This window comes from Hoplias malabaricus, chromosome 2, assembly GCF_029633855.1.
Source record: "Hoplias malabaricus isolate fHopMal1 chromosome 2, fHopMal1.hap1, whole genome shotgun sequence".
NCBI lineage: Eukaryota > Metazoa > Chordata > Actinopteri > Characiformes > Erythrinidae > Hoplias > Hoplias malabaricus.
The window spans coordinates 63,911,460-63,934,647 of NC_089801.1; the positions used below are offsets into that span (position 1 = coordinate 63,911,460).

The 23,188-nt window shown below is 45.1% G+C and overlaps 1 protein-coding gene across 1 annotated transcript in view; it reads left to right on the forward strand.

The window, feature by feature from the left end:
- Nucleotides 1–2,500: 2,500 nt before the first annotated feature.
- The window catches only part of pkd1a (polycystic kidney disease 1a), a 101,772-nt gene continuing 81,084 nt past the window's right edge, over nt 2,501–23,188 (forward strand). Inside the window, exon 1 of the mRNA XM_066660797.1 lies at nt 2,501–3,076. Coding sequence (XP_066516894.1) covers nt 2,805–3,076 — 272 coding nt within the window. The 5' untranslated portion in view covers nt 2,501–2,804. The remainder of the gene's footprint in view (nt 3,077–23,188) is intronic.

The window sequence follows — 23,188 nt, forward strand, 5'->3', positions numbered from 1 at the left end:
CACTCCTTTGAGTGTCTATGTGAAAGAATGTCTGTATGTATGTGAGTGAATGTGTATGTGCCCAGATATGGATTGGCGCTCTATCCTGGGTGAAACCCTAGTGCCCAATGCGGTCCTCCAGATGGATGCTTGTTCCTGGTTGAGAATACGCTGTGCGCATTTGACTGCTGTGTGACAGTGTGTGGATTGAGTGTTGATTATAAAGCATCCTTGGGTTTCTAGAAAGGTGCTAAATATTAATGTAACGTAAAAAAAACCAAAAAAACCTTCATTTTAAAGGGGACGTCTGATACCCCTGTCTGATTCTACATGTAATAGCTGCAGAGCAGAGTGAGGTCTGTAACTGTTTACGAATTCAGGAGCTGTAACGAAGGCCTGAGACAGAGAAACTCTCAGCATAATTATAATGGGTGGTCTTTGACTTTTGCACAGCACTGTATTATGGTTAACAAAACAGTGATAAATTCCTGATCAGGTTTGAGTGCTGGAAATTGACCTCAGGGGAAAACAAAACAGAAGAGAAATGTAAAACATGAGCCCTTTAATGATCCAGGAATAATAAATACTGTCCATTTCACAAAGGGCAGGAAGATAATTGACACACTGGAGAAAGAGAGAGAGGAGAGAGAGAGAGAGAGAGAGAGAGAGAGAGAGAGAGAGAGAGAGAGAGAAGGCCTTTCAATGACAGGTGACCTTATTGAACATCAGAATAGATTAAGCAGATTTTGTGTGTGTGTGTGTGTGTGTATGTGTGTGTGAGCGAGAGAGAGAGAGGGAAATTGAGGGTTGGAGGAGCAGGGGGAGATTAAGCAAAAACTAAGGATAATGAATGAATGAATGAATGAATGAATGAATGAATGAATGAACGAATGAACAAATGATAGAATGCCCTTTTGACCCCTGGATGGGGTCTGTACCAGTGTGAGGGTGGTGCAGGTTTGGGCTGATGTTTATAACTGTACAACACTCCTATGTGACCTGCATGTGACTGTATTAGTGGGTCTGCATGCTCTCTCTGACTTTCATCTTGTTGAGGCTGGGTTCTGCTCAGTGGTTCTTCATCTTTCATCTTTGTCTTGGTTCCTCTCAGAGGCTCTTCTTCCTTTTGTAAGGAGGTTTGATTTTTCGTTTCGAGACGTGGGTCTTCTCAGTGGTTCTTCCTTGTGTTCTAAGGTTGTATCTCCTTTTGAGTCTTGGTTCCTCTCGTGGTCTGTGGAGGTCTTTCATTTTGAGCATTGGCTCTTCTCAGTATTTTTTCCTTCCTCCTAATCTTAAGAAGTTTTTCTTTCCGAGTCTTGGTTTCTCCCAAAAATTCTTCTTCAGTAGGTTTCACCTTTTGAGTCTGGTTCCTTCTTAGTGGTCCTTACTTTCTATGTCTCTGTTTTGTTATGTTCTGAGGAGGTTTTTCTGGAGGTGGTTCCACTCACTAGTCCTTCTTAATGTTATTTTTTTATTTTTAAATCCTGAGTTCTGCTTGTTTACATGGTTTTATTGGACACTTAATCTGTGGTTCTTCCCAAGTTCTTTTTTGTTTGTTTGAGTTGTGGTTACCCTCAGTGGATCTGGGGAGCGTCCACCGGCGATGCTCATTAGAAGTGCGGATGAACGACTGTGGACAGCTGCTCAAGGACAGTATCTTTAGCAGAAAGCATCATTAACTGTAGAAGTGCCTTGAGTTGAAATGTACGGTGTCAGTGGTAGTGACACCCCCTTGTGTTCAGCACGAGAAATACACACGAAGGGTTTTACAGCCACCTCTTCTCATCATTATCATCATCTTCTTTTCTGCTTAATCCAACTAATGCTGATTCTTGTGATACTGAATCTTCAGTGTACATAAACGTCTAATACTGAATAACAGCGATTCGGGAAACTCTTAGTCTCCAGAGGCAACGTTTCACTTGTTGCATTTTCCCCTCCAACTGTTTTCATACAGATCCCGCATACTCTACTCTGATTGGCTGGTGATACCGCTTCCTGAACTGTGATTGGAAAGAAGTTCAGTGTCTAACCCAGGAGGCGGGATTTGCCTGAAAACGGGTGGGAATGTAACTTAGAATAACCGGAGTGGGAATAAAGATAAGACAATCAGCCTTCAGATAGAGTCTGAAACGCTTATGTTGCGTTCCACGTGAAAGGGCGAGGTTTTGAATCTGTCTGTACTCGAGGACAAAGCAGAACTTGAACTCTATGTAGAGTTTCCGGTGGGAATAGCGCGGGGGAGGGATGGATTTGACTGAATACGGGTGGGAAAACAAAATGATTTTGTGTAAAATAGCTATGGAAGCGGGAACTCTGGGAATACGTGTGGGATTTTGTGTAAAACAGCAGGTTTGTCGGAATACGGCTGGGGATATGATTTCATGGAACAGTCTTAGCAGAGTGTTTTTTAATTAGAGAAAGGAGAATAGCAGTTCTTCGTTGTGAAATTGGTTCTGGAAACGGGGCTTGTTCGAATACGGGTGGGGGAATAACTTCTGGAATCCAGGTGGAGGCGGGACTTACCCGAAAACGGGTGCTATTCGTTGTGGAATCGCGCTGGAGGCGGGGCCTGTCGGAATACGGGTGGAGAATAACGGAAGTTTGCTGTTGAAGTTTTTGCGGAGTTTGGGACGGGGATTTTTCACGTTCCGCCGAATTTTCCGTTAAGGGCCGAGAGGAGACATTCGGGGCAGAACCGGTAAAGAAGTTAAAGTCGAAGCAAAACGAATTTCACCCGCGTTCCTTTTCTTATGAACGCCTCGAGGGCTGTGTTTTGGTCGCGTGAGCCCCGGTGGAGGACTACGATGCGAGGGGACTGAGCGATGCCGTGGAGCAATGGACACACGGTGCCGAAGAAGCGGAAACACGGGCGCGGGCTCGAGCTGCTCTCTACGGCGCTGCTGCTGCTGCTCGCGCTCGGTTGCTTGGGGGTCTCGGGCTCGGGAGGCACCGGGGCCTGTAGCCCGTGCCCCGGGAATTGCAGCTGTACAGCGGTGCCGTCCGGAGCCCGGGACTCGTGCGTGGTGAACTGCTCGGGCCGCGCGCTGGAGTGGGCCCCGGCGGCCGCGGACCTGCCTCACGACACCAGCACTCTGTGAGTGAGACCGTTATTGACCGTTATTTTATACATCATCACTGCTCAGTCTCTGTTTACTTTGAAACGTTGAGGGGCTTTAAAAAACGCCACAGGGTGTTTGTGCGCGCGCGGTCTTGTTGTTGACGTGTAGGAGCCTCGGGTCTCTCTCTCTCTCTCTCTCTCTCTCTCTCTCTCTCTCTGTGTGTCTGACTGTCTCATTCTTTGGCTCTCCTACTTCTCTCGCTGTCCTGTCCCTCTTTTTATCTCTGTAGCCATCGCTCCCATTCTCTCATTGTTTATTTCTCTATTATTTTCAGCAGTGTGTGTCCTTCTGCCTTATTCTCTCTCTCTCTCTCTCTCTCTCTCTCTCTCTCTCTCTCTCTCTCTCTCTCTCAGCTTTCCTTCCCTAGCTTTCTTCTCGATTTCATTAATTTTTTTCTCACCCTCTCCTCTCTTTCTCAGAGTAGAAGTTGTTTTGTGTTCAGTCTGATGGGATGAAGCAGTTTGATTGAATATCCTTTCCTTTCACTATTTATATGTTCTTTCTCTTTCATTCTATCACCCTTTAGCTCTGTTTTCTCTCTCACTTTGTTTTTCCCACAGATTTTGTGTTCAACATGGAAGTGATATAACTTTTTCTTTCTTTCTTATTTCTTTCTTTCACTTTACTATTATCTTGTTGTTTTTCTTCTATACTTTTCAGACTGGTGTTGTTTGGGTTGGTTAGGTGTTTGTTGTTATGTTTCTCTCACTTATTCTGTCTCTTCCACTGACTCTTCAGTCGTTTCTTTTTCCTTTAATTTATCTACCACTCTCTGTCTCGTTCTCTCTCTCATTCTTATTTTATCATGTTTGTTTCAGCATGTGTAGGCTGTTTTTTTCTTACATTTGCTCTTTTCTGTGTTGTCCTCTCTCTCTCTCTCTCTCTCTCTCTCTCTCTCTCTCTCTCTCTCTCTCTCTCTCTCTCTCTCTCATCAGATTGGCTCACAGTTTGGCTGCAAGTAAATTGGATTAGTTTCGATTTCAGGGCTCGCTGCATTAAACTGAACCCTTTTCCAATCATCTCCATCTGATTTGTGGGTTTTTAAGTCAATCATCTTCTGCAGAAACAGCCACAGATTCAACAGAAATTCAACTATAATTTAGAAATGTGATTGGCCTATTGATATAAATGGCAGAGGAAATATTCGGGACATATGGGATGTATCAGAAGAGAATATAAGCAATGGACAAACATGTAAACAAATATTTGGTTTGTGTCTAAAACAGGTTACGCTAAAGCGGTAAAAGGTGTTTACCAGTTTCACTTTTCCTGAGAGCTGTCCCATAATGATGTCCAGACAGTACTTCAACATCAACAGAAATAGGAATGTAAACTCCAGTGTCTGTGTATGAACTCTTACGGAAATATCAGTGCAAGCCATTTGGCGTTTGATGTAATTTTCCAGATGTTAATCTTGTTACAGATGCAGGCGAATGCAGTGTCACCCACTGTTCACACTAGGAGACAACAGAGTGACAGGGGTACATTCATTTTCTACGAGAGCAGGCGATGATTAACTGCTGTTGGGTGGCAAGAAACAGGACCATGAACTACAAACTACTAATCTAAGAATTTAGTTGAGATTTTATACAGTAAATAAATGAGGAACAATGCAGAGATGCAGTAATACAAAAAGATCACCTATTTTAAAGTTCCCAGCCTCAACACTGTTTAAGGTCCTCAGCCTTGACACTGTTTGAGGTCCTCAGTCTCCACACTGTTTAAGGTCCTCAGTCTCCACACTGTTTGAGGTCCTCAGTCTCCACACTGTTTAAGGCCCCCAGGCTCCACATTGTTTGAGGTCCTCAGCCTTGACACTGTTTGAGGTCCTCAGTCTCGACACAGTTTAAGGTCCTCAGCCTTGACAATGTTTGAGGTCCTCAGCTTCGACACTGTTTGAGGTCCTCAGTCTCCACACTGTTTGAGGTCCTCATTCTTGACACCGTTTAAGGTCCTCAGCCTTGACACTATTTGAGGTCCTCAGTCTCCACATTGTTTAAGGCCCCCAGTCTCCACACCGTTTAAGGTCCTCAGCCTTGACACTGTTAGAGGTCCTCAGTCTCCACACTGTTTAAGGTCCTCAGTCTCCACACTGTTAGAGGTCCTCAGTCTCCACACTGTTTAAGGTCCTCAGCCTTGACACTGTTAGAGGTGCTCAGTCTCCACACTGTTTAAGGTCCTCAGTCTCCACACTGTTTAAGGCCCCCAGTCTCCACACCGTTTAAGGTCCTCAGCCTTGACACTGTTAGAGGTCCTCAGTCTCCACACTGTTTAAGGTCCTCAGTCTCCACACTGTTTGAGGTCCTCAGTCTCCACACTGTTTAAGGTCCTCAGTCTCCACACTGTTTGAGGTCCTCAGTCTCCACACTGTTTAAGGTCCTCAGTCTCAACACTGTTTGAGGTCCTCAGTCTCCACACTGTTTAAGGTCCTCAGCCTTGACACTGTTAGAGGTCCTCAGTCTCCACACTGTTAGAGGTCCTCAGTCTCCACACTGTTTAAGGTCCTCAGCCTTGACACTGTTAGAGGTCCTCAGTCTCCACACTGTTAGAGGTCCTCAGTCTCCACACTGTTTAAGGTCCTCAGTCTCCACACTGTTTGAGGTCCTCAGTCTCCACACCGTTTGAGGTCCTCAGTCTCCACACCGTTTAAGGTCCTCAGCCTCAACACTGTTTAAGGCCCCCAGTCTCCACATTGTTTGAGGTCCTCAGCCTCAACACTGTTTGAGGTCCTCAGCCTCAACACTGTTTAAGGTCCTTAGTCTCAACACTGTTTAAGGTCACAAGTCTCCACACTTTTTGAGGTCCTCAGGCTTGACACAGTATTCGAGGTCCCCATGCTTGTCATTGTTTGACATAAGGTCAAATTATTCTTCTGCGTTGAGCCAGCACTATGCTGTACCCTACACTGTAGTAAATCAGCACAAATGCAGTACTAACGAAGGAGGCCACTTTGGTGCAATTTGGTCACTGATGAGGGGCTGGTGATTCCACACATTCAATAATAATCGCTTAATAACTCAAGAATTAAAAGAGCACTAATATTTATTTTAAAGGCACACACCAGCATGTATAGTGTGAATGTAAAGTTAGGAGTCTTGCCCAAGGAGTATCATTGGGACTCCAAATGGGGAATGGCAATTTTTTTTTCATATCAAACCACTGAGTTAATTAGAAAGCTGTAGAAAACTCACCATCTGACTGAGTTAAATTTTAATATGTGAAAATAGCATGTAGTCAGAAGCATTCCTGTAAGTACTGCTGTATATTCATCTAAGCTATGACAACAACAAAAATTCAGCTCAGAACAATCAGTTCAAGTTCTGTGGCGTATTTCTTCACCAAGTGTAAAAGCTGGGAATGAGAGGGTTAATGTGTGTTTGTGTGTGTGAGAGAGAGAGAGAGAGACTGTGGTAAATTGTAAGAAATTTTGCAGCAGTATTTGCAGTGTGTCCCTCTCCTTAAGTGAACTTAAGTGAACTGTCATTTTTCATGCACCTCATTCTGCGAGAGAAGAACGCTGTTGTGAGCTGAAGGCCATTTGCTGAATGATTTTCCAGCAGCATGAGGCTTCATTAGACCATAGAACGGTTCTAGCCGTAATGATCAATATTCTCCCATTCAGATGCATCAGCTCTTTCCTTTCTTACGTTTGCAAGTCAGCCACTAAAACAGGTGTGGTGGGATAAAGTCATACATCAACCTCAAAAATATGAACATCAGGTCGAAAATAGTCGGATTTATATGCTAATGCTAACAAGAGGAGATAGAGGTATAAATAAATTCAGATTAATAACTACTAAAACAAAAATATCTGTACAGTGTTATTTTAAATACAGGTTTACACATCACTGCTTTCTGTTTCTATTTTAATTTCACCCACTGTCCCATCTTTTCTGGAACTGCTGTGGAACTGATGTGGAACTACACATCTGTTTCCCTCCAAGACCTTTCCTCTTCCTTTGTCCTCACGTGTTCAGATATAACTGTAAGTCAGACCTCAGAAAACTGCTGAGACCCTGTGGGAAAAATCTTAGATGTAGATGTAGATGGCTGATATCATTGTTTTTAGCAAATGCTAATGTATTTTCATATGTCTTTGTATAGCAGTGTGTTACATGATGTCATAAACTAGTCTCTAAGGCATTTATAAACTTTTCAACAGCGTGTGTGGCGAATTAAAAGTTGGAGTGATGCTAATTGTAGGAATATAAGCTCCTTGTTAGCTACATTAGCCTTTTGGCATGACTCTAACTGAATGACTACATCAGGGTTAAAATCGTAAACTCAAGTGTGAATATGAAATGATCGTAAATGAAGCTTTTAAAATAAACAAAATTTTATTCTACAATTTTTTTATTGTAGAATAAAGCAAGGTTCTAGAATAACACAGCAAAGCAATATTCTAGAACACTGCTTCATTGTGCTGTGTGCATTATTGTTGTGCAGCAAAACAGGGTTCTAGTATGAAGCAGTGTCCGGTTCTAGTTCTGTTGAACACTGATGTAAACATGCAGTGTTTGCAGCCGAGCTGGAGGACGGTGTCCTCTCTCAGTAAAGGGCGTAATGATGAGGGGTTTGACTCGGGCTGAGTTAGTGCAGTTCTGTGAGGGTCTGTGGTGGGGAGTGCCAGGGTTCTGAACTTCAGATGAGTGACTGATTAACTGACCACAAGAAGGTCCATGGAGACCAAAGAGACCTACAAACAAAAATACACACACACACACACACACACTTTCCATGGTCAGCTGAGTGAGTCTCCTGTGCTCATTACACTACAGCAATCACAGTGTGTTTATTTTTTTCATTTAGGTGGCGTCATTTAGTATGAAATCACCCTCTAACACACACACACACACACACATACACACTAACCCTACAGCCATCCATTGACTCCATTCCATATCAACAACATCCAAAATCCCTCCATATTTTGAGCCAGTTTTTCTGAACTGTTTTAAGTGAGTTATGTTATATTTACTCTCTCTCTCTCTCTCTCTCTCTCTCTCTCTCTCTCTCTCTCTCTCTCTCTCTCTCTCTCTCTCGCTTTCTCTCTCCCTCTCTCTCTCTCTCTCTTGCTTTCTCTCTCCCCCTCTCTCTCTCTCTCTCTCTCTCTCTCTCTCTCTCTCTCGCTTTCTCTCTCCCTCTCTCTCTCTCTCTCTCTTGCTTTCTCTCTCCCCCTCTCTCTCTCTCTCTCTCTCTCTCTCTCTCTCTCTTGCTCTCACTCTCGCTCTCTGAGACCATAGTTGTTGTTGTTGTTGTAAAAGCAACTGAGCACTGATTGGCTGTGTCTTGATTATGCCGCTTCTTATTGGGTACTGTCGCCCATCCAAACTTTCACGTTGTAGATTCATTTTCTTTGTATTTTATTATGTACATTTCTAATGATTCAAATTAATGTGAAATCACGTTCAGTGTGATTTATTTCTGCCAACCCGATGTTCATTTTCCAACGATAAAGATGAGGCAGTATTTTATCCTCCATCTGTTTCAGGAGTCTCAGCTGCTGAACGAAGTTCTACTTTCACTTTCCAAACCTGAAAGTGTCCTGCACAGTGTATTGCCTTGGTCTGTTCTTTGTTAGTGTACGCTCTGCATGTTTGGACATTGCATTGAGTGTGAACTTTAAAAATGCAGAAATCTGTCAGTTCTTGTCATTTCTTATTGGTCGTATTTCACATGAGTTCTTTAGGATTTTCCGACTCCTCTCTCAGCCAATCAGAAACTTCATCTGAACAGTGGTGGCAGTCAATTAGTCAGAATTATTAGACCAATACAACACAGATCTCTCTCTCTCTCCCTCTCTCTCTCTCCCTCTCTCTCTCTCTCTCTCTCTCTCTCTCTCTCTCTCTCTCTCTTTCTTTCTCTCTCTGTGTGCCGATGTTGAGGGGGTGATTATGTAGCAGCAGTGCTGGTCTTTAGCTGCAGTTCTGGTTGGATCCAGTTGCCGCTGGACTGTGCTGCTCTGATCGGTTTCCCCGTCTCGGGCCTCACTGCCTCTTTCTCCAGTCTCCCAGAATCCACTGGGGACTCTCTCTTACCCACAATCCTCCTCAGAGCCCGGACAGAGGGAAACAGAGAGAAAGAGGGAAGGGCAGGAAGAGACATAGAATGAGAGAGAAACGGAGAGAGCAAGAAGGAGCACACATTTTAGATGCGTCTAGAAGTTAAGAGCAGTGTGTATGTGTGTGTGTGTGTATGTGTGTGTGTGAATTCACTGGCCATATGTGCCAGGGAGGATTGTTTTGTTGCCATGGAAACCGTACATCATGACATCACCTCCACACAGAAGTATGGACTTTCTGGAAAGTCATAAATAGAGAGAAAGATGGAGAGAATGTAATAGAGAGAGAGAGAGAGAGAGAGATTTATCTCAATGCTGCATTAACGTCTCCACAAGTGCTCGGTGTAAATCTGTCAGTGGTTCTCACGTTACATTTGCAGTTACATCACTCAGTGAAATGGGCGGGGCCAGAGTCGCGCCAGAGTTCTCTTGTGCCACCGGTCGTTTATTTTGGTGTGTTTAGCTAAGAAACCAGCTAACTCACCCACCATAAACAGTAAAAACTAAACACTGAAGGAGATGTACACCCTCCAAACAGACCACACTCCAGCTCACCTCTTGATTATAAACCATTTTATAATTTACTGTTTTATATTAAACATCCTCCTCACGCTCGGCTACAGTTAGTGTTTCCTGTATCACGAGTACTACACCACAAAGACCCGCCCCTTCAGCACAGTTAAGCCTAAAGCAGCAGTGCTATTGGTTGAGGATGCACAGGTGTCCACAGGTGTGAGTGTGTGAGTGACTGGGTGAGTGTGTGAAACTGTCCACAGGTGTGAGTGTGTTAGCCAACCACACCAGCCAACCACAGAACACTTAATTTATTCCTCAGTGTTGTGATTGGTTTGTGTGTGTTTGTGGAACATTGCTGGAACGGTGCTGGTTCTGCTCCTGAGAAACTGTTGCTGGGTCACTGTTTCCACTGTTTCGGTTCTGGCTGTGTTCCACTCTCAGCTCCACTCTGCTAAAGGGCGTTTACAGCAGTGTGTGAAGGTTAGATAAGTTAGGTTTAGATAACTCTAAGTTAAGGTTAAGTTTAGGGTGAACTGAATGTAAGTCAATGTACTGTCCGCACACAAAATATGTGTGTGTGTGTGTGGGTGGGTGTGTGTCAGAGAGACAGACAAAGCCTTATTTTTGGCAGCAGTCAGTAGATTTATTTTTGGTTTTATTCTCAGTGGTAGAAGTGCGCTGTTGCCACCCTCAATAAAGCTGTATTCCTCCTTCCCCTCCTTCATTTCTCCTCGTCTGATTCTGTTCTTTCCCGACGGGTCAAAAATAGCATCTCTCATCTGCTCAGACACGACTTCTCATCCCTCAGTGTGAGGAGATGGCAAATGAAATATCCACATTTACACCCCTCTCTTTGTCTTTCTCTCTCTCTTTCTCTTTCTCTGTCTGTGTGTGTGTGTGTGTGTGTGTGTCATTGCACCCTTATACATATTGCTTATAACGAGCTCAGTCTAACAATGAGAGCTGTTAATGTTTTATATTTGTTGTGCCTGCATTTAACCCATCAGTTGCAGTCAGTGCACACACACACACACACACAGAGGCAGGCAGATATCCCCAGTGCCGGGAGCTGTTAAGTCTAAGGGTGTCTTTCTCTAGGGTATCTCATTTGTGGATGTTGAAGGAGGAGACAGTGCTGTTCCTTCACTCTGCTACATCCCCAAATTTCCGGCTGTTCTAGGGGATCGACCCGGCAACTTCTCTAACCTTAAGCTGAGGCCCCTCCCCTTTATACAGAACTGTGCAGAGTCAGAGACCACCTCACTCCATCACCCTGAGTATGAGCCGGTAAGGGCTCCACGTCCTTTCAGACCCACAGTGTTGAGGTGTTCTTCTCATAGTGAAAGGATGGACACAGACAGCTGCAGATGTGCGTGTGTGTGTGTGTGTGTGTGTGTGTGCCTGATGGGGGCAGTGTTGGTGGTCTCTAAGCAATTTTGGTGGTTTATTGAAATGTATATAATGAATAAAGAGTATGCAGTTGAAGTGAGGTTTATAGCCCTCCACTCTCTCACCGTATTGATGTGTGTGGGTGGAACAGGAGAATAATGAGAATATTAATAACACTGAAATGTTTTTCTCGATTCCTGTTTCTCTTTTTCATGTCCGTCTCTCTCTCTCATTAGATCCAGTGTCTTTCTGTAAAAATCCCTCCCAACTCCACTGTCAGAGAGGCTTTATCACCCTGAAGACAGGAGAATACTGCAGCGTGATGGGGAACAGAGAGAGAGAGAGATAGATGTGGCTGAGAAAGAGTGGCAGGGCTGTGAGAAAGAGAAAGATGGAGTGGCAGGGCTGAGAGTGTGTGTGTGTGTGTGTGTGAGAGAGAGAGAGAGAGAGAGAGAGAGAGAGAGAGAGAGAGAGAGATGAGAAAGAGTGGCAGAGCTTTGGTCAAAACACCACCAGGATCAAACCACACAGTAGCGTTCTCCCCCTGTCTAAACAGCCCTGTTCAGAGCGGCTGGTTTCAGCGCCTGTTCCCTTAAATGATAGTGGGCCACTTGCTGTTCACCCCGACTTCGAGCGCACAGCAGTGAGGAGCGAGGAGCAGAAGCTCTGGTTTTAAGCTGCTGTGATTGGACAGACTCAGACGAGGGGGCGGGGCGATTCTAAAATCTCCACGCTTGATGTCAGAGGAGGATCAGAATCAGAACGACTCAGTTTATCCCATGTTTTCTGATTAGGCAGCACACAGAAAACTAACTGGGTGGTCTTGTTTCACAGTGTGTGGGTTGGTGGGCTCCAGATATTGACATTAATGTACACACGCACTGAACAAGTAATTTTTCCATGTCATGTCCCCTTTAAGACTTGACATGGCTTGCAGGCTTCATTTTGTGTTGGCAGTGTCTCAGGGAGCTGTGGGAAGATAAATCTGCAGACGGACTCCTTAAACCCGTGGACCTTTGGCGTTGTGCAGTGAACAAGGAGCTCTGGTTGATTGAATGTATCTGGTTGATTTGTTTTTCAATATGTTCCTTGTTTTTTTTCCCTTGCATGGTCTTCAGATGCTTGAATCATGTCCCAGTAACCGTCTAAGACGTCTATTATCACAGTTGTTAATGAGCTTCTTATTAAAGAAGATGAAAGCACCAATTAATTGAAATAATTGATTCAGATTCTCTGTTTGGTTCTGCTGTGGATGAGATGAATCATAACACTGTGGCATGTGCCAGAGAAATAATGAGCAATCTTCATGGAACGTTGATTATTACATTTAATAAATGCAAACTCAGTGCGATCTACTGAATCACTGATTCACTGAGTCATATAAGACTCAAACAGACACTTCTCACAGTCCTGCCTCAGCGCATAAGGTTCATTCTTTCAGGTGGTTGTTGTAATTTGATTCACTGAGTCATTTCATAAAGGTCAGTTCTTCTGTTTTGAAGTTCAATGTCAGTTATAAAGCAGGATTCTTTTAAAGGATTCATTATTTCAGAGCATGTGCATGTTAATGTAGGGATCCAGAGCACCTACCAACCCACACACTGTGAAACAAGAGACCACCCAGTCAGTTTTCTGTGTGCTGCCTAAGTCAGAAAACATGGGATAAAACGAGCCGTTCTGATTCTGATCCTCCTGTGATGTCAAGTCCAGAGACTTTAGAATTGCCCCGCCCCCTCTGAGTCTGTCCAATCACAGCACTGCAAGTTTGTTATGTAAAAGCACAAATACAAGGTTAAACGCAGCAGAACAGACACAACAAGAAATAAGAGCACTGAGTAAAAACGGAGAAGAAGGAGAACCGAGCGTAAACGGCTAAAAACCAGAGCTTCTGCTCCTCTTTCCTCACTGCTGTGCGCTCCAAGTAGCGGGTGAACAGTGAGCGGATCATTATCATGTAAAGGAACAGGCGCTGAAATCGGCCGCTGCGAACAGGGGCCATGGTAGAACACTGCTGTGGGGTTTGATCCTTGTGGTAACTAAGTGGGACTGATTCAGACTCGACACAAAGCAAGTCCAGCTTCATTCAAATGATTGTGGCAGCCACATTGTCTTTAGGAAGTTTGCCGTGAGCAGACAAGTCCTGCTCTGAGTATTTACTCAATGTCTGTGATGTCAGAGAAACGCCCACGTGGCGAGCAGAGCCATGTGACATTGTGAAAAGCAGCAAGAATTCCTGTTTGAGGCAGGACCTGTTTTGGTTTTGTGGAAGAGTCACTGTTTTGGGATGTGTGTGTAACTCCATATTCAGCTCCAATGAGCACAACAGAGGCACAGGATTGTGACTCTGTGTGTGTGTGTGAGAGAGAGAGAGAGAAAGAGAGAGAGAGTAAACATCTTGTTCTCCGTTTATGGGGAAAAAAGAGTTCTCAGCAGAAGCAGCTGACTCAGTTTGGCTCAGTTTGACTCAGTTATTCAGACAATGATTCAATGAGTTGATTAACAAATGACTCAGTGAGTCATTGCAGCTGCTTCTGTTATATCACTGTAGTGCAGATCTCTCTTTGTGTGTGTGTGTGTGTGTGTGTTGCAGTATTTTGATAGGTGCTTGGTAAAGTCACTTCATGTTCATTGGAGTTCAATATCACAGTTAACCCTTTGTAGTCATGGTAATGGTAAAGGGAGGCAGGCTGCAGGTTTACGGTGGTGATTTCTCACTGCAGCAGATGGAAAGATTGTGTGGAAAGTACACGTCCTAAACTTTAAATCCATGCCACGTTGGTCATAGGCTGAGATTTAATCCTGTTCGTCTCAAACCGAACCACACAAAATCCTGCTGAATTTGAGCTTCTTCGGCTGTCGTTTGGCGTACAGTTTGAAGAAGGAGGAGTGGTGTCTGATTAACTGCCCGAATGAACAGCAATGGAGTGGTCAGAGGTTGGGGTGGATTTCTGTCTGAAATGTTGGTTTGCTGTGTTTTGACCAAAGCAGGTCAGAGAGGTTTGTTTGCCTCGACCGGACTGGAGCTCCAAAACCAAACCAGGGCTGGCAATAAGCTTAACAGAAAAACAGCTTACTCTGGACATTACAGGATGGAGTCATCAGACGTCCCAGACAACAGGGAACACCTGATCATCCACAGCAGTGAAGTGTGTGTGACTGTTTCCCTTGTCTCAGTCTCTGAGACTCCAGATGCTGGTGGCGTGCGGGTGCTGACCCAGATTTCTGCTCCTGTTGTTGTCTGTGTGTGTTTGAGCCATGTCATATGAGGCATTTCAAGGGTTAATCACACACTGGTGATGTCATTTTGAGCACAATAGATCACAATAGATGTGTCTAAGTGTAACTCCCTCAACCATCCTTTAACATCTCTCCCCTCCTGCCTTTTCTCTTCATCTTTTCCCATCTCCGTCTTTCATTGTGGCCATCTCTCTATTTCTGTCTTTTTCTCTCTCTTTTCTGTCTAGCTTTCTTCCCTCTTTCCCTCTCTCTTTGTTTCTCACTATCTTTTTCTTTCTCACTTCCTCATTCTCTTTCCCTGCCCCCTCCCTCAAATCTCTCTCTTCCCCCACACTCAGAGTCTGTAATTTTCTACTGTTAAAGACAGGGCTTAGAGAAAGCAATCATTTAATTTGTCATGCTGTAATTAACCGGGTGGCTGTCTGGGGAGAGAGAGAGAGAAAGAGGGAGAGAGAGAGAGAGAGAGAGAGAGTGTTTGTGTGTGTAAAACACTGTTTGACAGCTCTCACGTCTTGTTTCCCTGCTGAAGCTGATATAGTACACACTTGGGATGCAGTGACTGCGGTGGTGTGTGTTGTGGGCAGGTGATGAGCAGAGGGAAGGGGCCGCAGGTGGTAGCACTCAGGAGGGGCGGAGCGCTGGGTGTGCTCCGCCGGAGACGGATCTGTGACATGACCCCAGTAAATCTCAAATACCTCCAGTGATGTTGAGGCACTGGAAATGGGAAACTAACTGTGCGTCTCAGACGTTCTCTGTCTGCATCGCTGCTGAGCCATGACTGAGAGACAGTGTCTGGAGGCATTTAGACGGTGGAGAGACCTCCAAGTTTTGAAAAGCGTGAAAAGAGATGAGGGTGTTGCTCTATTTCTGCTCCATAGCTACAAAACTAAACAGCTCAAGTTACAAATGAATTTCTGTGGGAATTCAAACAGTGAATAAATGCTTCATCACTTAATCACTGGGCGCAAGGCAGGAACACACCCTGGAGGGGGCGCCAGTCCTACACAGGGCGACACACACACATTCGGTCACACCTATGGACACTTTTGAGTACCAGTCCACCTACCAACGTGTGTTTTTGGACTGTGAGAGGAAACCGGAGCACCCGGAGGAAACCCACGCAGACACAGGGAGAACACACCAACTCCTCACAGACAGTCACCCGGAGCGGGAATTAAACCCACAACCTCCAGATCCCTGGAGCTGTGTGACTGATCCCTACTGCTCCACTGTGCTGCCCCTGAATAAAAACGTACTTAAATTAAACTTACAAACAACATTCGGCTTCTTTCTCAAACACACCATTCCACCTTAAAACATGCGGCGCTTCTGAATGATCAGGAGGGGGAGTTTGTTTTACTGTGAGAACTGTAGTCCTCCAGAATCATCTACATTGACTTTAAGTCAGGGATCACAGAGGTCTCATAGAGCTGAAGGTCAGTCAGTTTTCACTGTCCACTTCTCCTTGTCCAGAACAATTCCGAGGATGCCGTTTCTGTTTTGGACGTGACATAGACCTGCTTCAGTGGTTTGGCCGAGCAGCTTTTGATGAGCACAGCGTAACTGCTGCTGAGTGATGTCCCAGACCCAGACACTGACTGTGGACCACTGCTTTAAGGGCAGTTTATGTGCACTGAGCTGTACATGGCCCTGCAGGTCGTGTGTGTGTGGGTGTGTGTGTGTGTGTGAAACTGTCCTCAGGTAAGAGAATGTGTGAGTGACAGGGTGAGTGTGTGTGAAACTGTCTACAGATAAGAGAGTGTGTGAGTGACAGGGTGAGTGTGTGTGAAACTGTCCACAGACAAGCGAGTGTGAGAGTGACAGGGTGAGTGTGTGTGAAACTGTCCACAGGTAAAAGAGTGTGTGAGTGTCAGGGTGAGTGTGAGAGTGACAGGGTGAGTGTGTGTGAAACTGTCCACAGGTAAAAGAGTGTGAGAGTGACAGGATGAGTGTGTGTGAAACTGTCCACAGATAAGCGAATGTGAGAGTGACAGGGTGAATGTGAGAGTGACAGGGTGAGAGTGTGTGTGAAACTGTCCTCAGGTAAGAGAGTGTGTGAATGACAGGGTGAGTGTGTGTGAAACTGTCCACAGGTAAAAGAGTGTGTGAGTGTCAGGGTGAGTGTGAGAGTGACAGGGTGAGTGTGTGTGAAACTGTCCTGAGGTAAAAGAGTGTGTGAGTGACAGGGTGAGTGTGTGTGAAACTGTCCACAGGTAAAAGAGTGTGAGAGTGACAGGGTGAGTGTGTGTGAAACTGTCCACAGATAAGCGAGTGTGAGAGTGACAGGGTGAATGTGAGAGTGACAGGGTGAGAGTGTGTGTGAAACTGTCCACAGGTAAGAGAGTGTGTGAGTGACAGGGTGAGTGTGTGTGTGAATCAGTCCACAGAAAAGAGAATGTGTGAGTGACAGAGCGAGTGTGAGAGTGACACTGTGAGTGTGTGAGTGACAGGGTGAGTGTGTGTGTGAATCAGTCCACAGGAAAGAGAGTGTGTGAGTGACAGAGTGAGTGTGAGAGTGACAGGGTGAGTGTGTGTGTGAATCAGTCCACAGGAAAGAGAGTGTGTGAGTGACAGAGTGAGTGTGAGAGTGACACTGTGAGTGTGTGAGTGACAGGGTGAGTGTGAGAGTGACAGAGTGAGTGTGAGAGTGACACTGTGAGTGTGTGAGTGACAGGGTGAGTGTGAGAGTGACAGAGTGAGTGTGAGAGTGACACAGTGAGTGTGTGAGTGACAGGGTGAGTGATAGAGTGAGAGTGACAGGGTGAGTGTGTGATGGACTGGCTTTGTGTCTATGTCGTGTTCCTACCTTGCTCTGAATGATTCTGGGTGAAGTGCGGAGAGAAGATGAATGAGTGAATGTAGTTCACAGTGAGGAATGATCACGTGATTTCTAGTTCTTCTTTGATTAGGAGAATATGAACATGACAAGTGCAGGAGGGTCTCTGCTTTACCCTCTCAGCCCACTGTACACTGGTCCCCCTCTCCCTCTCTCTCTCTCTCTCTCTCTCTCTCTCTGTGTGTGTGTGTGTGTGTGTTTTCACACTAGCCAGCTGGACTGCAGGCAGCAGAGAGAAAAAGAACAGAATGTACCAGAGAAGAGGGGAGGAGGAGAGAGTGGAGCAAAAAAGACAAAATACAAGAAAGCAGAAAGAAAAAAAGAACAAGATTGGCAATAACGACAGAGAGAAGGAAAGATAGAGAGGTAGTGAAGACGAGAGATAGAAGGTAAAAGAAAGAGCAAGAGAGAGGTAATGAAGAGCGGAAAAGAAAGAACAGGAGAGAAATGGGGAACGAAGATAAGCCATAGAGAATACCATAGAGGCAGTGAAGATGAGAGAGGGAGAGACAGAGAGAGAGAGAGACAGACAGATGCGGTAAAGGAGGGGGGAGAGAGAGAGAGATTTTGTGGTTTAGAGGAGGCGGAAAGGGGGTGGGTCCCCAACTCCCAGGAACACACACACCTTTCCCTCCCTCTTTACACATTCTCCATCATTCTCCCACTCTCTTTCTCTCTCTGTTTGGAAAGTACCCTGTAGTTCTGCTCCAGCTGTGATGAGCTTGTGTGTGTGTGTGTGTGTGTGTGTGTGTGTGTGTGTAGCCTGAGCATCTCCAGTCCATCGATGTTTGGACGCCTACTTCACAACAATTTCCATCAACCTACTGAGAATCTAGTGCAGAACTTTTATTGTGGAAGTGCGTGAAAGGTCACACTTAGTTTAAAATGACAAAACTACTCAAAGTTGTTGTTTACAGACGGCCTGCTTCCTACTGACTGCAACAACACAGTCCAGTTCAGTGCCATATTCTCCTCTTTTTCCACGAGTCAACACAGTTCTGAGTTGTAATGAAACAGCTGAGAAAGTCTTTGGTCAAACCACCACAAGGATCAAACACCACAGCAGCGTTCTCCCCCATGACTAAAAAGCCCTGTTCAGAGCGGCCAGTTTCAGCGCCTGTTCCTTTAAATGATAACGAGCTCTCACATAAACGCTGGTCCAGCGCTGTGATTGGACACACTCAGACAAAGGGGCGGAGCAATTCTCAAGTCTATGCACTTGATGTCAGAATGAGAACAGCTCGTTTTAACCCATTTTGGGGGGGGGTTCTTGTTTCTCAGTGTTTGGGTTGGTGGGCTCCAGATTCACACATTAACGTTCTCATGCACCGAACATGTTAAACTTTCATAACATAGTTCCACACAACCACAGCAAACAGCTCAACACGCTTGAAGGAGAACATTAACCAGAAACCTGTGACTTTAATAAAGACCTGGGGACATTTTTTTTTCCTTAAGATATTTTCTTAATATTTTTAAAACACACGCTTCATTGTTTTTTCTTTCTATCTAATGAAACCTTTCCTGAGGCATTGTACCGTTTATAAATGCCACAAGAGGCATTTTTACAAACGAATTGATTAATGCCATGTTATTATCAGTGTTCCGTTAAATCCCTGGAGCAAGTAGCAAAATGAACATGAAGCAGAATCAAAGCATTACACATTTTTAGTAAACAAGAACTCAAAGTGAAGGTGGAGGAAACAGACAGCAGGTTGGCCATGCTTTAAAAACACTTTAATCATGTTCAATTAGACATTTATAGTGATCCGGCTCTTTACATTGATCACTTTTGAAGTTTTACCTGAACTCAACTCTAAGGCGTTGAGTGTGTGGTTTTCTTTGGACCGCAACGATATGAAGTCAAGAAAAACATTATATTTAAGAAGAATATGTTTCTTAAGCCAGTTTTGTGAATCCTGGCCATGGACACGAGGGTGTGTGTGTGTGTGTGGGCAGGTGTCAGAGAGGGTCTGAGGATGTATTTACAGAAAAGCGTCAGCTGAGTTTTAACTGTTGTGTTTTGTCAGCAGCATTAGACTCAGCTCTGAGTTTATTAGACGTCTCCTGTGAGGACTGAACCCCTGCTTTAGTAGTAAACACATTAATGTACCAGGCCCAGATACACACACACACACACATGTACGTATAGGGCATACACACACCTTCGAAATGGCTCCCTATTCATTTTTCTCTATATTATTGACTGTATAGTGCACTATTATAAGGAACTGTATTCAGGAGGATAGTGAATGATTTCAGACACAGCCTCATGTGGGTTTTTTACCAAACAGCGCAATGTATTATGGGTTTGAGTGCACTGAAAATAGTCCACTATGTTTTCAGACACTGCTACAAAATGGCGGAACCCCAATATAGTGCTCTGTGTTGTGAATAGAGCACAGTTCCAGACAGAGCGACAGTGTAGGCACACTTTACTACCACATACACACACAATACACACACAGAAGGCAAGTTTTACACATTCACACACACACACATATATAAACACACATATGCAGAGGAAACACATACTGAAGTCCTACTTTCCTACCAAATTCTCTTTTTCTACAGACACACACACACACACAGTGGTGGTCATTGTATCTCAGTGCCCCTCCTCCTCAATTTTTAAACATAAACTTGACGTAGTGCAGAGAAACACTCTCCAATTTTTCCTTCTCTTTTTCTTCAACCATCTCTCTCTCTCTCTCTCTCTCTCTCCCCACATCAGAGAGCTGCTGTTTAGTGGGTTAGTGTGTAACCGTGGTTACGGTCGCCTGTGGCCTGCACACGTAACTGTGGTCATTCAGACTTTGACCGGACGACTCTCTAAATCTCAGATCTGTCACAGTCTACCGTTCATTTCACAGTCTCCACTTTATGGAACGTTCTGATTTTACTCTGCCGCCTTTCATGTGATCTTTATTCTTCTTCTGCTGCCTTTCTCACCATCTCTCCCTCTCTTTCTCTTCATTCTCTCCGCCTCCCTTCATCTCCTCTCTCAGTCTTTTTCAACAGCACCAAATTAACTCCCCCTCTGATTGCCCCTCTCTCTTTTACAGCCTTCTACACTGCCATGGTGGTAAAGTGTTGCCCCCCCCCACCTCCTCCTCTCTTTCCTCCCCCTTTCCTGTCGTCCGCCCGGAGTCGAGGGGCAGCAGACGGCCCTTATAAGGCAGCGGAGCAATCACCCAGCGCAAAGCAGAACCATATGCTGCTCGCGGGCCCCCTTACGCAGCTCCGCTATGGGGCTCGGGCTCTGTGGCTGAGCTGCGCACAGGAGCCTAATTCCTGTTAGAGAGGTCAGGATTTGGGCGCACACGCTGACCTACAGCTACAGGGTGCTGTGTATGCTCTGACACATACAAATCTACATAGAGGCTACATGTGTGGTGGCCACAAGTTTGTGGACTCCGTTTGTGACCAGTGAGGTCACATATTTAGTGGATAATCTCAAAAGCATTGACCCATAGAATTAGATGCTCTGGAGCAGCTGCACATGAGCCTAAGGCATGTGCAGTGCTAAATGACCACGAGAGGGGTATCAAGCCCATTAACGTCGGGCTGAGGTGCAATGGAACTGTGTTCTTTCGAGTTAAAGCAACAATAGGTAGTAATTTTTTAACCTTAAATTACAGCTTCAGAATCATTGTGATGCTCTGCTGAAGAGTAATAAGGATAATAGAGCTTCTGTCTTTGCTCAGCACTGTCTTTGTAGGCTCAGCACTGCAGAAACTGCACTATGTAACTTATGGAGGATGCCATTCTGAGTCTGTATGTACAGATTGTTGTAGCCCATGTGGACGAGAGAAACTGACCGTGTTGGAGGGGTCTGGTAGGTTTGATGGGTTTGGGATGGTGGTGGGTGACCTCACGTCTGTCCGGCTCCGACCGTTCTGTACTCCATGTTCTGCTGCAGGATTATGATGTCATAGATATACTTTCCATTGACTCATGGGAGTTTAGCTGCACTGGGACTGGAAAATATCTCTCTCTCTTTCTCCCTCTTTGTGTGTGTTCTCTCTGTCCTTCCCTCTGTCTCTCTCTCAATCTCAGTCTCACATTGATGTTGTCCTTTTCTCTTTTTCTGTTCTTTCCTTCGCTCACTCATTGTATGTTCTCTCTGTCTCTCTCTCTCTCTCTCTCTCTCTCTCTCATTTAGTATCTCATATCTCATTTAGTAGTCGCAGTTGCAGTGTATTCGTATTTTAATTAATGTATTCTGTATTTCTGTAGTTATTCTGAATGATTAATTAATTAACTAATTAATTAAACTTATTTGACATATGTTGTTTTTAACAGTTTTGTTGCTGTGTTACTGGATTGAATGAAACAAGCCATGTTCATAGAGTGAATGATGTCAGAGTATGATCATAGTACCAGAATGAGGAGGTTCACTAAAGGGGAAAACCCACCCCTCTCAAAATCGCCTACAGTCACTGACCACTGTGAGGAAACTCAGAGAGTCTGAGTCTCAGAGTCCAGTTGACCTCTGTTGCTAAACGGCTTTGAGAAACACAGCTGGGTGTGTGCTTCCCTCCAGAAGCAGAGTGTGTGTTTGTTCTGTACTTCAGGTTTATATCAGAAACCTCACCATGGCTCCCTGCATGGTCCCTACACTGTTCGACTTGGTTCTGCTCTCCTTTTCTTCTTCTCTATCTGGTCTTGGTCCTGGAAGCGGGTGCTTGTTTAGTCGCTGTTCTCTTGTGGTTCAAAGCGAGCCGAGTAGGGACTAAACCGTGGCGTGTAAACCTTGCAGAGCGCTGATTGTCCAGAGAGAGTCGTCACTCTACGCCACACAACGCAGACGACCAGCACCAACTCTCCATCTGTATAATCTCCAGCTGCAGCAGTGATCACATTTGTTTTTATCCGATTCACGACGGCAGCTCGTAAAATGACACCATGGTCTTTTGAAGAGGTTCAAACGCTCCTTATATCTGTTTCCGACAAAAGAATCCTGCGAAAGCTGGACAGTGTCTGTTAGCACTAAGGATGGAGGGGGTGTAGATTTAAGGGTTATATTCCATACACATGGGCGGCACGGTGGTGCAGCAGGTAGTGTCTCTATCACAGCTCCAGGGACCCGGAGGTTGTGGGTTCGAGTCCTGCTCCGGGTGACTGTCTGTGAGGAGTTGGTGTGTTCTCCCCGTGTCCGCGTGAGTTTCCTCTGGGTGCTCCGGTTTCCTCCCACAGTCCAAAAACACACGTTGGTAGGTGGATTAGCGACTCAAAAAGTGTCCGTAGGTGTGAGTGTGAGTGAATGTGTGTGTGTCTGTGTTGCCCTGTGAAGGACTGGTGCCCCCTCCAGGGTGTATTCCTGCCTTGCGCCCAATGATTTCAGGTAGGCTCTGGACCCACCGCGACCCTGAACTGGATAAGCGCTTACAGATAATGAACGAATGAATGAATTCCATACGCATTGCCTGAATATGGGGTTCATATACACTTCTATCATATAGAGCAGAGGTATTCAGAATTAGACCCCCACCCCTCTTTTCTGCTCATACGAACAGAACACACTCCAGCTCTGGGGGCTTTCTCTCTCCCCTCTCTCCTCTCCTATAGAATGTGATACTAGCTGCGTTAGCTTCAGGCACCAGGCAGGTCTCGGCTGAGTGACTGCGTTCAAAGTGTGTGTGTGTGTAGGTTTGGGAGCGTGTAAATTTTAGGGCCTTTTCCTACTGAACTGTGGCTTTAAATCCGATGAAAGGATTGTTCTGGAAGTTTGGCCAACTGCAGCGTATCTGAAGTTCAAACAGAAGTGTTCCTTTAGCACTGTTTATAAAGCACAGCTGCAGGAGCGTACACACACATACACACACACACACACACACACACAATCACATTCATAAAAGTGGTTTGCCAAAGTAGAACCTTCTCACAAAGTTTTAAGCAAAAGAGTTTCTATGGCGACTCTAGCTCCGCCCACCTCTCCATTATGCAAGCAGATGATGTGTGACAGACAGACGTTAGACAGAGCTGAGAACGAGCCACAGCACTAACGACTGTACCAGGAGTGACACACACACACCTATACACACC